General features: G+C 45.1%; 1 protein-coding gene across 1 annotated transcript; it reads right to left on the reverse strand.

The window, feature by feature from the left end:
- Positions 1 to 260: 260 nt before the first annotated feature.
- LOC135250096 (chromosome-associated kinesin KIF4-like) lies at positions 261 to 15,632 on the reverse strand. The gene is made up of 31 exons (XM_064326027.1): positions 15,378 to 15,632; positions 14,370 to 14,502; positions 14,002 to 14,116; positions 13,698 to 13,876; positions 12,244 to 12,330; positions 11,964 to 12,130; positions 11,448 to 11,542; positions 10,609 to 10,728; positions 10,243 to 10,418; positions 9,640 to 9,701; positions 9,242 to 9,374; positions 8,880 to 8,938; positions 8,642 to 8,747; positions 8,159 to 8,263; positions 7,558 to 7,743; positions 7,164 to 7,267; positions 6,678 to 6,822; positions 6,272 to 6,382; positions 5,980 to 6,063; positions 5,406 to 5,519; positions 4,870 to 5,025; positions 4,495 to 4,592; positions 4,266 to 4,395; positions 3,647 to 3,817; positions 3,265 to 3,384; positions 3,074 to 3,151; positions 2,838 to 2,939; positions 2,285 to 2,467; positions 1,867 to 1,977; positions 1,668 to 1,772; positions 261 to 905 (listed from the first exon to the last, which is right to left on the reverse strand). Exons 2-31 carry the CDS (start codon positions 14,490 to 14,492, stop codon positions 702 to 704), a joined length of 3,729 nt encoding a protein of 1,242 aa, XP_064182097.1. The 5' UTR covers positions 14,493 to 14,502; positions 15,378 to 15,632; the 3' UTR covers positions 261 to 701.
- Between the last annotated feature and the right edge of the window lie 803 nt (positions 15,633 to 16,435).

Genomic DNA, 16,435 nt, shown 5'->3' on the forward strand with positions numbered 1-16,435 from the left:
ACCCCCAAGCTGTGGCACAGCCCAGCAGGGACCCTCTGTAGATGGAGAGCTTCTCCATACTTCCCTGAAATCTGAGTTGGAAACATGCATGTACAAGCAAAATCTGTGGCGTCACAAATATGTCGAACCTATCATGGTCCACTACTTTAGGTTGAATGCTATGCTAATTTTAACAGATGCATTTGTTTTGTTTGAATACATCACTCTACATCATTACCCCAAAAACAACATCAAGTCCATAGGAACTGGGAAAGCAGGACTTTAGCATATAAAACCAGCTTTTATTGAACCAGTTCACATTTAAAGACTGCTACGATCCTATACAGTAAACAAAAAAACTAGACATTAAACCCTAGGATTTTAATTTTAAAAATATTTACACAGTACCTTCAATATACATTTCAAGAGAGAAAGTCCCATAATCCATTAATTAGAGAGCATTTTTAAGTGTTACTCTTAGTTTATCACCATAATCCCAGCAACAGTATACTGCAGCTTGCAGTCTTCTAATAAGACGATTCAGTGTTATTAGGCAGCTTAAAAAACGAGACTCAAAAGGACACCTATATTACAGTTGTTATAGATACATATTTTTTCAACATGCAAAAAGACAAGACACGGTACCGTCAGATAAAGAAAACTAATTTTACAGTGACAAAAGTGGGGCCCTGATTAGCTAAACCGGGCGTGGCACTGGGATGTCACACCTCCTCTCTGATGGGTGTGCACGCTGAGAAGAAGCCGTTTTGGCAGGCCAGAACCCGTCTCCTCTTCCTCAGGAAGCTGGCTGAGCGCCACTCGTCTTCATCATCCTCCTCCTCTTCCTCCTCATCCACTGTGTTTGGCTTTCTGTCCAGCTTTAGGTCAGTTTGGAGCTGGCCGATATCACAGATCTCCTTCAGCACCTGAGAATATATGCATTATATTACATGCCATGGCCAGGCACATACTATTTGTGTTATTTACCACAAAGCATACAACTCACAACCTCTTACCATCTACAGCTCATCTAACGCTCCTATTGCGTGTACACAACCTTGTAGCAGAGGTTCAACTGCATACAGAAACTTGTACTGGCTACCTCGAACCTCTGCAGCACTCCCCCGTTCTTCCCCTTCATAAGTTGTTTGATATCTGTGCTCATCTACTTAAAAAAAAAAAAAAAACCATAAAAGTGGTTGCAGGTTGCGTTTGTACTACAATGTAAAAGAGTCAGATATCTGCATAGGCCTTTATGGCCAGGCGAATACTGGTTGATATTAATTCAGAATGTCCAATTCACGTCCTGATGGTGATGATGGAGCACTCGCATCCTCTCTAGTAAATAAGGATGAAAATAATGTCAGCTGAGATTTATTTTATTCTTGCTGGTTTACGAGGCTTTTTGAAGAGGAGTTCTGTGATTACCTGAATACCTAGTATCTGAGCTCACAAAATCTGGTATTATGGACAGGTCCAGGGGGGAATATGTTGGGGCGTTGGGAAAGCTACTGTAGGATATACTGTGGATAGCCTAACCTAACTGAGGAAGGTGCAGGCCATGTTTACCAACTACCATTATTTAAAGTGTGTAAGTATTTGCTGTGGCATTTATAAAGGCACACCCTGGTGTCGATAAAGAAATACACTACAGGAAATGCGTCCCAACCATAATGGAGTGAGCTCACCTTCATAGTGGGCGTGACACAGGGCGGCTTGAAGAAGCTGGAGTCCCCAGAGCCAACAGCAGTGGGGTCTTCTGGGGTGAATGCCTCACCCATTTCACTGGTGTCCTGCAGTCATTGGTAAGGTTAAATATTTGAATATCAGACAGCGCGTGCTTAAAAACTGGACTGTGGGCTAAAGCAGAGCAGAATTCTTGCTTACGGCGTTGGCTGCTCGGGTCTCCCTGTGGTCACACTGGCAGTTCTCCCCGCAATTCATCTTGCCAGAGCGGCAACAGCAAAGCTTGTTGCCACAGCGACCATTAGAGGCACACTGCAGAAAGGAGAGATGACCACACAACTGCAGAAGACAGTCTACAACACTGATTTCACTGGCACCACCAGGGAATGTTTCATTAACTGGAACGTGGAATAAAATTTAATGCGTCAGTTATGAGGGTTAATAGCGACACCATCTCCATTATCAAAGCCACCGGTGTCCTGTTCAGATCTTTCCTTCGCTACAGTGTGTGGTCTTTGGGTGACCACTGTAGTGTAAGCATGAAAATTCATATAACTTCAGATATTTCTGAGTGAGCCCGGTTCAACGGCTTGCTCTGGAGTCCTTTCGCTCATCATACCCCTGTTATCGAGGAGTTTTTCCGGAAGTACTGGCGTCCTCTCTTCTTCTGGGGGACCCCCTTGTCCGTCTCCTCTTCCTGGTCCGAGTCGGAAGGGGACACGTGCACCTCAAGGTCAGCGGCGTGGGCCAGAACGGGCACTCTGGTTTTCGGGACGCAGCGGCCTTTGGGCTTCAAGGGCGGCTGACGGACCAAAAGCGACATCGAACGGCAACGCGATCACTCAAACGCTCCCACACAGAGCAGCTGAGGACAGGCAGGGGCTCTCCTTCAGCACTGCTGCAGCCCCGCAGTCCCCCTGCTTTCACAATGCCACCATAAGCATTTAGTGGCTCAGCCGAGACCGCAGCACTGATTGCGCCGATCTCTCGCAAATTATGTAAGGCTGTGTTGACACAAAATGGAGTCTTTGCCATGAGACACTTAAATGAGGGCTATGCGGTACGAAAACAGCTGAAAGTGGGTCTTTAACCCTCACTGAATGCAGATGACTGAGAGCTTTTAATGCGCGAGGGTTCTAAGTGTAGAATGCACAGACATGGTACAGGCTCACCGTAGGAGGGACGAACTCAAAGGATGAGTCTGGGGATTGACCTGGTTCCACAAACAGGTTATTCATTTTCTTCCCGCTGGTCACCTGGAGAAAGGTGAGTTTCTGTGCACGGTGGATGAAAGAATAAACACCAATGAAAGTATTCATGTGTGCTGAAGATCACCCACATACTGTAGATCAACTTCTGAATTGCAAAATGGCAGAATTTGGAACTAATAGCTGAGAGCTTGCATTACCTGTCTGTACCAGCCATTCTCAGTCAACAGCCGCTGGTTCTGTTCACTGAGCTCCTTCATCTTCTCAATCTCCTCCTCCTGTCAACAGTCATCCCCACATTTGTCAGCAAAGCAATGACATCAAGCAAAATTGCAGGTCTGTTTAATCAAAGATTAATCACGAGAGCGAGAGCGAGATTCGCTCGGCTCACCTGGAACTTTAAACGCTTTAGTAACTCGTGCTCTCTTGATGAAATCTTTCTCTCTCCCTCCTTCCCCCCCTCCTCCAGGGTAGCAGGTTTACCCTGTAACTGACTGAGAAGATACAGAACCTGGGGAAACAACGCAGAAGTTAAATTGACAGGTTATTATCCCATTAAGGTGACAAATATGTGATTAGAATATTCTTAGCTGAACATTCTAATGCTGATGTAACCATCACTACTGTTAATTGAAAGCAGTGGAGTTCTATAACACTGACTTACAAACATTCCAAAAAAACCTACGCTTCAAAGGGTGAAAGCACAGTTACTGGACACATTGCAATTTGCCAAGTGCTCTGCTTGGTCATGGAATGTGTGATCTGTGACTCACCTTCTCCTGGTGTCTCTGCTCCAGCTCCACCAGATGGCTCTGGTGCTCCATGTCCATGGTGGACATGAGCTTCCGCTCGTCGTACAGCGCCCTCTGCAGGTCACAGTAGTTGGCCCTTTCCTGTTTAAGCTCGCTCTCCAGTCTGGTGCTCAGGAGCTTTGCTGACACCAGCTAAACGGGAGAGACGGTCCAAGTAAGAAAGACGGTTTTCAAATCAGCATTTCTCCTTAACTTTAATTTACTGCAATCCTAACATTTTCTTCATAAACAAATTCTGATTAGTTTGTTTTACTGATTGTTTAACTTGCCAAACTATAATTGCGACTGACAAAATTATTCTTGCTTTAAATCTTAAAAGCTAAGGACAAATGTTGACTGCAGCCAAAGTCGTAATTAGACAGACATATTACAATTAATGACACCTTCATTATTTGTTCCTTTGACTTGACATAATATGATGCAAGAACATAAGAAATTCACAATGTCTACTGCAGCATATTCAAAGGACTGTGGAACCATATTTTTCCTATCTTGGCTATTCTGTCCACACATTTGACAGACAGCATGAAAAGCTGCAGACTGATGGCCAATCACGGCCGCCATCCCTTCTCTCGCTGACCTCGGACATGAGGAACTTGAGGGCGCACTTGGCCTCCACGATGGTGTTGACGGAGTCCCAGCGCTGCTTCACCCGCTCCTCGCCGTCGGCGTCCAGCACCTTCTGCTGCAGGTCCGTGATCTGGGCGCTCCTGGCAAAGCCGGAGGGGACAGGGACGCGGGCGTTAGCCATGCTAGCGCCTCCGCGGGCCGGCGGCTCGGCTCGTTCAGAGGCGCGTAGGAAAACTGACCTGAGCTCCATCTCCATCTCCAGGTTCTTCACCTGTTTCCCCAGGGAGACCTCCTCCTCCCCCTGGCTCTCCAGCTCAGCGATGGTGAAGGTGCGGCGCTGGGGGAAAGGGGAGACGGCGGGAACGTATTTCATATTAGCTCTATCTGACTGCCCAAAACAATATAAATTTGTCCTGCAACACTCTGTTGGACCCTGCAAGATTAGACAGACATGCGGACTCCATTTTACAATACCCGGGCCGCTAGCACGTAAAGGTGGATAATCCACCGAGAAAACACTGAACGCTACAGTGCCAATGCTGACTTTGCGCTTTTAGCAGCACTGGTATTCAGGGAAGTTTGGCAGGGGGAAGGGTCTCTCGCTCCACACTCACTCGGACTTTGGCAGCGGGCTGCTCCCCCGACTCCATTCTCTCTTTGAGCTGGGAGATCTCCTCGGCCAGGATCTTCCTGTCCTCCAGCAGGTCCTGCAGGTGGCGCCGCGCCTCCTCCATGCTCACCAGCACCTCCACCTCGTTCAGGAGCCAGCTCTGTGGGTCCAGCAGCGAGGAAGAGCAGCAGGAGAAGCCAAACCAAAACATCAATGATAGCATAGCGTGGACAATAGCATTCACTAAGAACAACAGACAAGTAATAAGTGGTGCATCTGTGCAGGCTTAGACAAACTTTAGAATGGCCATTGGAATACATCATCTTTAACTTATACAAGAACTAAGTAGTCATATGGTATAAAGAAACAGCTGGACTATTTTAACACCAGTTATTCTGGAGGGATACAGGAGTTTCCCTAACACAAAAAAATAAATAAGTATGGAGGTAAATGTTTGCTTTGGGCACTTGCCACATGCAGTATGTACACACTATACACATATGCCATGAAACCCCCTCCCTAATTTTGGTGTGAGAATACCTTGACTCTCCCAGCAGCCCCTTCTATTCCTCGATTCTCCACCTCCTTTCGTTTCTCCACCGCCTCGCTCCTCTTCAGCAGGGCATCCTTCAGGCGCTTGTTGGCTGCTGCAGCCTGTTAGCGCACACGTTAGCCTCTCTGTCACTTCTCGCACACAACCCCGTTTCATATTCCGCGATGCTTCAAATGTCAAGTTCACACATCTTTCACACTGCTTCACGTGGAACACACACCTTTTTTTTTTTTACCTTCAATACACATAACTACTTGGTGTTACACATCACAACCCTAGTTTCTCATTGCATGCACACAAACAACCCCACACACATACACACGCGCACACGCACATAGGGTAATATATTTTATACATTCATTCGGTTATTCTCCGGGTGCCTTCACAGTAACCCCAGATATCAGTCATAAGTGGTAGAAGATTTCCCAAGGCTCTAAGGGATCCCATCCAGTTTGTGAATAAGATGAGCTAGAGCCATGTCGTGGTGCCCTGAGCTCTCTCCCTGCACAGCAGCACTGTGACAGCAAACAGACAAAGGGAAAGAAGGGAAAGTGGTCTTGCCTCCTCGGTCTTGCGGCGCAAAACGTTGGCCTGTTTCCGGAAGTCCCTCTCCAGCTTCAGCATCTCATAGCTCCTCTTGCGGTCCTGCAGGTGTTCAAAGCAGGAAAAGGCATCAAATCAGCCCCACATGCCAGTAACAGCATATTCTACACAAGCAAGAGAAAATTGAATGGGTTTTCCTAGTGTACGGTGGGAACACAAGTTTTATGAATGGCTTGCCAATGTGAAGACCCAGAGTGCATGCATATATACACATGGACACACAGATGCAGACAGAGAGACAGACACACACCTTTTCTTTGAGCTGGAGAACCTCCCGTTCCTTCTTGTGTTTCCACAGACGGAACTTGTCAGTGTCCTCCTTCATCTGCTTCATCAGCTGTGCTCTCTGTGACTTCATGGCCTACAATTCACACGGTACAGGTGAGCCACTTTCCCCGCACCCACATTTTGTCTTCACTGCCCCTTCCTACAGCTGTGAGTTATATCCCACGTGAGGCGACGCAGGTAAATTCACTGGAGCCTTAGGTAATAATACTAACCACTACAGAGCAGCCATTATCTGAACCGTTATATTAGTTGCTCCCTCCTACCAAACAAATTCAGAACAATAGTCCAAAAACATACAATCCTTTCTGCCTCTTAAAAAGGCCCAGTTTCCTACACCATTAAGGCTCAGCTCTTCCAGCGGCCTTCACCTGGATCTCCTGGTTGAGTTTGGTCACGTTGCGCAGGGACGACTCCTTGAGCTTCAGCAGCTTGGCCTGCTCCTGAAGCTGCTTCTTCAGTTCCGTGATCTGAGCCTCCAGCTCCTGCAGCCGCTGCCTGCGCTGATCGCTGAGCCTGCGGGGGGGCAAACATGATTTGTTTTGGCATGGATGGGTGTGTAAAATGTGTGTCCACATTAACTGAAGGAGGATTTCAGGAGATGGTACGGGCCTACAAATACAACTGGGTATTCAAAAATGAAAAACTCTTCTTTGAGACTTCAAATTGCACTTTAAAAAACAGAATTGCAGTGGAAGATGAGCATAAATCCATTTTAAGTGCACTAAAGTTATTTGGCTAGACACACAAGGTTAGAGTACGCAACTAAACTGGGATAGTCTATTCCAGTCTTTCTCAGCGAGGAACCAGCTGCTAACCTGCCATTAACTGAAAACAGTCAAAGTGCTTTGTCCTACTTGGTCTGGGTGACGTCCTTCTTGGTGGCGTGGAGGTCAAGGATGAGTTCCTCCTTCTCCTTCTGCAGCGATCCCACAGCTGTCTGAAGGCCCTTCATGTTCTCCTATGCAAGTTTATAGAGAAGACCAATTTCATGTCTTTAACTCAAACAGGCTCCTCAAGCTTCTTGCACTGGCAGTATCAAACTCTTAATTTTACCCATCTAATACTTCCACGCACGTCTTAACCAAGAAAGTGCTTTAAAGTGACCAGACCAAGCACTTGGATGGAAGCCCCCTTGGACAGTATATTACACGATTCGGCAGGTCCTCGGTCCAGCCCAATACAAACAGCGAGTTACCGTTATTAACAGCGCATGACAAATCTTCCTATCGGCATCTCCTACTGCCATACCTGATATCTTTTCTGCATAGGCTCGAGCTGGTGGTCGTTCTGGCACATTTTCTTGACGAAGGCCTCCTTCAGGGCCAAAGCCTTATTTAGCTCAAGCAGCTCCTTGGACATCTGTGCCTGCTGCAGAGCATGCTGGGTAGTGAAGGAATCCATGGTGTTCTTGTCTGCCATCGTTACACTGGGAGCCTGGGTATGAAGGGAGAGGATAACAACATGCTAATCTTGTAAATTCGTTCAATAGGGGCTGTGTGTGGGGTAAGACTTGATGACATAAAATGCACACGGCAGGAAACAGAGCTGTGGTTTGAGATGTCAATCACTGCATGACAAAAGGAAGATATCACATTACACGCAAGTAGAAAAGATGTAAACATTAAACAGAATATTAGTATAATAATAATAATAATAATACTCATGCAAAAAGCAGTCCAAAATGTTTCACACAAACATAAAAGATCAAAGAGTAGAAATAAATAATAGTAATCATCATCACAAACAAGAAATCTGTGTATTTTTGCGTACGCCCGGTTTATATGCAACGATGACTCAAATAACAGACACAGTGCAACTATAGCAAAGTGGGCACACCGATAACACTCACCCCTGATGCATCCTCCCGGGGTCTCTGTTCCCCCTCCTTATCCAGGAGGGTGCCGTCCTCGGAGTGCGTGGCTTCTATGGACGCCACGATTCCTGCACTTTCGTCCTGAGGACAGACAGATCTTCAGCACTCACAGATGCAAGATCGCTCAGTGTCCTCCGTAATTGTGTGCAGATGCTTTTTAAAAATAACATTCCTATAACATTCTTGAAGCTTTACGGTTCTTGAAATTTGACAGTTATGGACTGCAAGGGAACACGGAGTACGAGTAGGTTATTCCAAAATTGACTTACCAAAGGTTTTCAAATTTTGGTACATTTTAATGCGTAACCCCACCACATTAAAAACAAAACATTCAATAAATGTGTGGAGTATGCCAAAGACTTGTACGGTCTGTCAGAACAAAAAAGTAAAATATTGAGTGTAAAGAACAGAAGGCTAAATTTTATGGTGGAAAATTCTCGTTTCCAGCGAGGAAGGTACCTGCAGCTGTACAATGACCTGCTGAAGATTCCGGATCACCTCCACATTCTCTTTCAGCTCCTGGTCCTCCAGGCTCTCTACTACCCTCTGCAGGTCAACCTTACAACTGCAGGGAGAAACTCAGTCAACATGCAGCAAATGGGGAGGGCATTCATTTGCCTGATAAACGCATCCGAATGGATCAGTTCACAAACGTTTCATATTAACAGGAAGCAGTTATAGCGAGACGTCCACTCACGCAGCGTGTCGCTTGAGTTCCTCCAGCTTGCTTTGCAGATTATCATTAGCTTGTTCAGTCTGGCGAAGCACAAGGAAAGTGACCGTGTTAAATCAAAAATCAAGCCAAAACCAAAGTTAAACCAAAAAGTAACCTTCAACCCAACTGACCCCATGGACCAATTTATTATCCCTGAAATCCTGATAGCGTATGAATGAATATAATCCATACACTGGTGTAGAAGGCTCTAACAGACGACTGTTCGATGCTTCTCCACCATACAAAGTTGGTGAAGGCAGTGATTATCGCCCCCTGCAGTGCTGTGTGGGGAGGTGTAGAGTGTAACTGTCACTAGGCAATGTGACGGAAGGGCAGGTTCTGACCAGGATGATCCTCTCAAACATTTGGGCAGTCTGGCCCACCGATTCGCTCAGCTCTCGGCTAAGCTTGGTGTTCTCCTCTTGCAGACAGGAGTTCTTCTCCAGGATCTCCGACATGTTCCCCAGAGGCTCAGACCTGCAGAGCGGCGGAGGAAGATGTGGAAGAGCTCTAGGGCACTTTCCCCTAAAATAGACTGTAAACCTGTGCATGAAATCAGCTAGCTTTAGCATAATGTACATGCGAGATAAATATTTTCAGTGCACTGGCAAGAGTTAATGTAAGAAAAGGAGAGACAACACAACAGAATTTCTATGTCATGGTCATGCTGAAAACTGTGTGAACCACAACTAGGTTTTCTGGCCTTTAAGTAAGTGGCATTGATGATCTGGTTACCACTTACCCAGAAAGCACTGGGGTAACTCCTCCACGTGCATGCAGCAGCATCACTTGCAACTCCTGGACCTGCCAGATCAACAGAAGGAAACGGCTGTAAGTTAAGGCTTTTGGTTAACTGGAGTGCAGCAGTCTATGGGCTGTCATGGGAAGTTTAGGAGGTCTTAGCTCCTTTTACTCCCATACTTATTCATGCAATTTGTGCCCCTCTGTAATCAGAATCTCTCTTTAGAGCTCCCTCATAATGCTGCCTGCTCTACCTCCAGGCCTCTTGTTGCCGTCTTTAAGACAGGCTGTTAAAGCTCCGTTACTACACCTCAGAGGGAGGCCGTAAACAGCTGCCGCACTCCACTCAGTCGCAGTTTTCCTCCGACATCTTTACTAGACCCTTTATTTCCTAATGCAGACTGCAGAGAAAGTAAGGGAACTCTCAACCAATACCTGTGCAGGTACTACATTTCAGAACCATGGGGTATTGGATATAGTACTTGGGTGTGAAGATGTACTCCTGGTAGGATTGGCGCACTTGTACAATGGCAGTTGAAGAGAGGCCATTGAGAACAGGTAAAAAGGGGGAAGGCCAATCGCTACTCCGGTGCGGCCGACGCACCTGCTGTTTCAGCTTCTGCAGCTCGGCGGCCCGCGGGTCCACGTTGATGATGGGCTTGTTCTTGATTTTGCGCGCGCGGTCCGCGTAGCGCAGCGTGTTGATGGTCTCCTCCATGTTGGAGTCGGCCGGGCTTACGCACGCAATCATCAGGGTGTGGCTGTTACCGCCCAAAGAATCTGAAAAAAACAACGGGAGATTCCTATTGGTGGCTCAGTATACAAACCCTGCATCACATAAGACCTGAAATGCCTCAGAACCCTATGCACTGGTAGACTCATTTCAACTCCTGAAATGCAAGGCACATAAATGCTGAATTCTCTGCTGAAGAGTAAAATGCGAAATGAAGAGGAAGGGAAAGACGCTCACCCTGCAGCAAACGCGTCAGCTTGGAGTCCCTGTACGGCACGAAGGTGCCCCTCTTGGTCTCATCTCCCAGGGCGCTGATGACGTTCCCCAGGGACAGGAGGCCGCGGTTAATGCTGATGCCTGAAACAGAGACGGGCGTCAATCCAGACCAGAGATGACCTCACTCAGAATCCCTCTTTACTGCTCAGGGCAGTGATCTTCATTCCCGGTCCTGGAGAGCCGTAGGGTCTGCTGGTCATTGTTTTCTTAATATCAGTAAGCAGTTCAGACCCAAGAAACCGAGTGAGGCAAATTAACTGTGTAATTGACAGCTTCAATTGCTCAATTAAGTGCAGAGTAACAAAAAAACCAGCTGACCCCGTGGCTCTCCAGGACAAGGAATGAAGATCAGTGGCTTAGGTCTTTAGACCATGAGAAATATTCATTCCACAGAAGGCACATTCCACAAAACAGTTTCAGTCTCAGGACAGACATCTCTCATTGAATTTACATTCATAGAGGGATTTTCACACGACTGCTCAGATGTGGATTTTAAGAGATCTACAACTCCCACACCTCAGCAGACAGCCTCCAATGACTGTGAAAAGAAATCGCTCTTGGAATTGGATTTCTAGCGATAAGGAATTATGTCAAACCTTTGGGATGATTTTACCAGTGGATTTATTCAGACATTGAACTCACGTACCGTCTCCAGAAACGCCTCCAGATAGCACAGAGAGAAATGCAGTGTCAGAGTATGCCTTTTATGAGTACCAGACTGGGCGGAGGGCACACCCAAAGACACAGTTAAACTCCTGCCTAAAGGCCACCTGATCTGACACAGTGGAGAGGGAGCTCACCTTCTTTCAGGCGATCACCCTCCGCCTTGGTTTTCTTCTGCCGTTCAGAGCCAGCCAGATCTACCAGGTGTAGCTTGGAGACCACCGTGTCACTTCTGCACAGGGGAGGAAAGCACAACACTCACATTTAAGAAGAGTGCAGCCAGGCACCACATGAAGCGTATCTGTTAATCCAGGCCATTTACTGGGAAAACAGACCTCCTGGTTTTGGTGTGAAGTGGTATCACTTGTGTCCAACGTATATGGAAACTTTACTGATGGGATCCAGCTGTTGGACCATTTAAGGATTACAAATACATACAAAAAATATATTATCATTTGCTGCTGAAGAGTTGTGCAGCATAATAACAGGCTTTGTATGGGGACTGGAAAACGGTGCAGGACCAAGACCGGTGACCTGTCAGCACATTGCTGTGCTACTCTAAATTGCCTGTGAAGAGGGTGTGGGAGCAGAACGACTGGCCTCTCGGCATTGTTGCGCGTCTCTAAATTGGCGTGGGAGGTGCCAAAACTGACCTATCGGCGCCCCGGCGCTGCTCCAGCGTGACGGTGAAGATGGCGTGGGAGCGGGACGAGGCCGAGTTCATGGCGGTGGAGCCCACGGTTCGGGCCGAATTCCCCAGCTCCAGGCAGCCCACCATCTCCGAGGCGCTGAACACCGTCCTCTCCGTCAGGCCCACAATCTGTGGGCCCCACCCACAGGGAGCATGTGATCAGGAAGTAATCACTCGCAAGAGATCAGCTTATTCCAGTCCGAACAAACCAATCACTTTCCCGTGCTCCCAAGCATGCTCACCTTAATGCCTTCCTTAGGGTCCTCTCGAATGCTGATCGGTTTGTCTTTGGAGGCACAGAGCAGGTCCAGGATCTCCTCATTATAAATCTGACATGCAAAGCAAAATCCGGGTTTACTATGTTTAAAGGACCGAAGAAGGAATCAGTATTGAGTACTACTTGAACACTGTTGCTATCCACTGCTCTCCAAGAGGGGGCACAAAACAGGAAGAGGGTTGTCAGTTTTGGATTTTACGCAAAAAATAGCAATCGGATTTCACTCTGGCTAACTGGAGACGCATCTGACTACCAAGTGAAATTGCAATGTGGTAAAATCTTATCCAGATACAATCCAGAAACAAGTCACATGATAGTCTATTGCTGATGTAACTAGCTCTCTACTACAAGAAAAAGTAAAAACCACTGTGATTCCAAACAGTGATTCCTCCCCAGTCTACACTCACAAATCTTCTGAAAGACAGGGTCAAAATCATACAAAAACAAGGAAGACTGAAAATAAATGTAGCTAGCAAGGCAACATCGGTTGAGCAAACAATTCCCTGCTCAGCGGCCCAGCAGAAACAGCAGAAAAACTGCCAGTGAGTCGGGATGCAAATGAAGAATAACGTTTGCTCCCGCTAAATCACACAAACGGCACATGTAAAATGGGGAATTTATGCTTCAAAAGTTCACAGCAGTGGCACTTCTGGCCATATATTAGGACTAAGTTGGCAGTGCAGTAGAATAAATTTTATTTGTAAAAACAACTGCAGACAAAACAAGATGGGTTCAATTTATGTTTCAGCGAAATGGACTGTGCGACCATAAGGCAGATAAATTAAGCCAATTTAGACAGATAAGTTCAGCTGCAGTATTGTATTGTGGTTTACGTACCAGAAACGTTCATCAGTTCTCTCCATATAATACATCTACAGTTTCAACAAAAGCTGTAGTATAAACAAGCAAGGATTTTTTTCACTGATATTATCCATATGTGGGAAAAAAGACAATAAGAAATATAATTTGCAAAAAAAGATCTATCTGTGCCCATGAGAGAATTTCAACCATCTGTCCATTAGACATATTGGTTAACATAAGCAGTTTTGCTGCTGTACTTTGAAAACCAATGTGGATGTTTTTCCAAACTGTTTTCCAACTAGATCTACTAGTCAAAAACTAGGTACATTTCTCCCTGTGTAATTTGTCCGCAAAATGTCAAGTGTCATTTTGTAATTATCTAGTGACATATTATGCACATATTATTACACACGTATCCTGTATTAGCATGTAATGCTACAAATTTACAAACTGTCAGTGACAAAACACTGAATTATATCTCCACTGCGTTTATGTTAATATCATTATACAGCAGGCATGCTGTCTGTTTGACTAAAATGATCTATGACCAAAACTATTCTACCTGACAAACAAATCCCTTTTCAATACATTCACAATAAAGTCAGTGACAGCACACACCTCCAGGTAGGACACAGTGAGCATCATTTTATCGTCTGTCTCCCGGAAGATCCTTTTGATGACTCTTGGGATGACTCCGACAGAAGGGTCATCCTCCTGTGAAGATGTGTAGGTCCCTCCCATGGAAAACGTCTTCCCAGAACCCGTCTGTCCGTATGCCAGCACGGTGGCATTGTACCCTGCAGAGAGCACCATGGGTGAGTCTCACAGCACAGTTTCCCAAAACTGAGAAAGCCTAGTGTTGACCAAGACTGTTCATTAATTGGTTTGTGTGTGTGTGTAAGCACGCGCGCGCGTAATAGACCTTTGAAAAGTCCAGACAGCAACGATAAAACAGCAGTGTTGAACACTTCCTCTTGCTCGGTTGTCGGATCAAAAACATAGTCGTACGTGAAAGCCTTGTCCTTGCCAACGATCACCTTGAAAAAAAACAGAAGATGGGAATTACTATGGGAATTATGAACTCACTACGAATACCAGTGTACTTACTTTTCCATGGTGTTGCACTGCAAACATTACCGTTGGAAACTATCACGTTTTGAATGAAATTTGGCGTTTTCAAATGTAGTTTAATTGGCCAAGTTCTACTGAACTGACGTCAGATTAGGCCACGTTTTTCCCCATTTCATAAATACAAGACAACCACGCACAAGCATTAATGATTATACGTACCTGGGCTTCTCCAGGCACAAAGGTAAGACAACACTGACATCCCTCATTTATTTCCTTGGGCACCAGTGGTCGGCATCTTAGGGCCACCCGCACTGGAATTACTTTCTCATCATCCTTTGTCATGTTGGGATTCCTGTAAAAACCGTTTTCCAACTGTTGATCATTGTTCAAAGCTGTCATAAAGATGTGGACCAGTCATCAGTTTTCATTCATAGCACGGCCTAGTTATCGTGATCGGGGTGCAACTTACGCCACTTCTATTGCAGAAACTGTGCTCCCAACATTAATACTACCTTTTATATAGCACTATCACTGTAGGTCGCATAGGTATAAAAACATCTTAGAACAAACTTTACGTGTCGGCCAACACGCGGAAAGTAGCCTAATCATAATCTACCCATCACTAGCGATAGTCCATCAAAAAGCTGTCAACTCTGCAAACACTGGCTATCGTTACTAACTGTGGCGTTATATATCAAAATAGTTAGTAGTTGTCTAGTTGACAGCCGTCAGAACTTCGAATACATAACATGCTATTTAGCTAGCCAGCTATCTATGTAGTGTGCACAGCAGACAACGTGTTAGATTGAACGCGTAACGTTCTTTTGGGGTGTTAATGAAATAGTTACCTAGCAGTAAGCATTCATCACGTATCTAAACAGCGAGTTTTATATTTCTGTAGGATCCGCGTAGATTTTATGAAGAGCTGCGAGTAGCAAATAAGACGACTCTCAGCGCTAAGTTAGCTGTCATGCAAGAAAAAATTGGCACGTCCAGTGTGTTGCATTTAGCAAGTGAAGTTCTGCTGGCACTACAGCTAACTGGCTAGCTAATGCTTGCTAGGTGTGTTTGCTCAAGCTTATCGTGCAATATAATTATCTAGACATCCAACTTGAATTGCTTCACACGAAGACAGCATTCACGTTTACTAGTAACTTGTGATTCTTAGCCAGCATTGACTAGCAATGCGTTCATCAACGTTTGCCAGCCACTAGCCAAAGTCCTTACCTTATCCGTTTTACAGCTTTGATCCGAAAGAAAATCTACTTTATTAGAATAGATACAATTGTATCAGCCACGTTAATGCTATGTAGCTAGCTATTCTTTTGTATTTCAATATCTAACTCTTGCGTTGCCTTCCATCAACAAGGTTTCTGTTTTGCCCCAACAAATTTAGACGGTATTGCGGTATTGCTATCCACTGTTGTAGCTAACAACATCCCGCAACTTTCAAAAAATCCGCTCCCACCCGAAACCAATGAGAGTGCACGTTTTTACGTCACTGCACCAGGGAGGAAATGGAAAACAAAACAGACTTTGAACTATTGCAATATTCATAGCCAGGGATATTAGTATCTTATTTAGCAAATTATAAAACGATTATAAGATTACTATTATCAGCCAATTATTAATATGCTTATTTTGTTAATACTTCGATAGAAAATGTGGTCTATGTAAGAGGGATACTAGTCTAGATTATGTCGCTTCTTCTTTTATATTTTACATATAAAATGGTTTCTTACTCCGGTGTTATTCAGGTTAGCTTTTCCTTATCAGGCTCTGTGTAAGCTATATGAATTTCATAACACAAGAATTAAAGTTGGTTAAAATCCCCAAATGACAAAATCATAATTCTCATCGGAAATTGAAAACAGAAGCAGTTTTCCCCGGTTCCTGAGAATTCCACTTTTTTTAGATGTCCTATAAGCATTGCGCTTGATAGGAAAGTGGACTAAAATGCGTTTTGTAATTCTAATACTTTCTGACAGTTGTGCCATTAGGATTTATTACACCTCGTATCCTGCTGGGGGCGACATCACTCTTTGAAATACCAGTAAATAGCAATGAATTTTCAATATCTCATTAGAAGGTCAGTGTCAGAGAAGCGAATATTGCTTCAGATTTCATTATACATAAAGTGGTTCACCTGATTACCATCCAGTGTCCAGCTGCAAAATTCTGTACGCGTCTCTCATCAGTGATACAGCCCAGCATTCTGTCTTATCTCAATACAATTTCCTTGATCTAAAAAAAAAAATCAGCTAAAAAGTCCATTTTCTTTGCCA

Source organism: Anguilla rostrata, chromosome 3 (assembly GCF_018555375.3).
Source record: "Anguilla rostrata isolate EN2019 chromosome 3, ASM1855537v3, whole genome shotgun sequence".
Lineage (NCBI taxonomy): Eukaryota > Metazoa > Chordata > Actinopteri > Anguilliformes > Anguillidae > Anguilla > Anguilla rostrata.

What these genes read in the sequence shown, in the direction of transcription:
- LOC135250096 (XM_064326027.1), bottom strand. Translation starts at nt 14,492, where the DNA reads ATGACAAAGGATGATGAGAAAGTAATTCCAGTGCGGGTGGCCCTAAGA. An exon ending in GTTACCCCAGTGCTTTCTGG is followed by an intron (nt 9,375 to 9,639) that starts GTAAGTGGTAAC and finishes GCCGCTCTGCAG; the next exon opens with GTCTGAGCCTCTGGGGAACA. An exon ending in TGTTTGAGAGGATCATCCTG is followed by an intron (nt 8,939 to 9,241) that starts GTCAGAACCTGC and finishes GTGCTTCGCCAG; the next exon opens with ACTGAACAAGCTAATGATAA.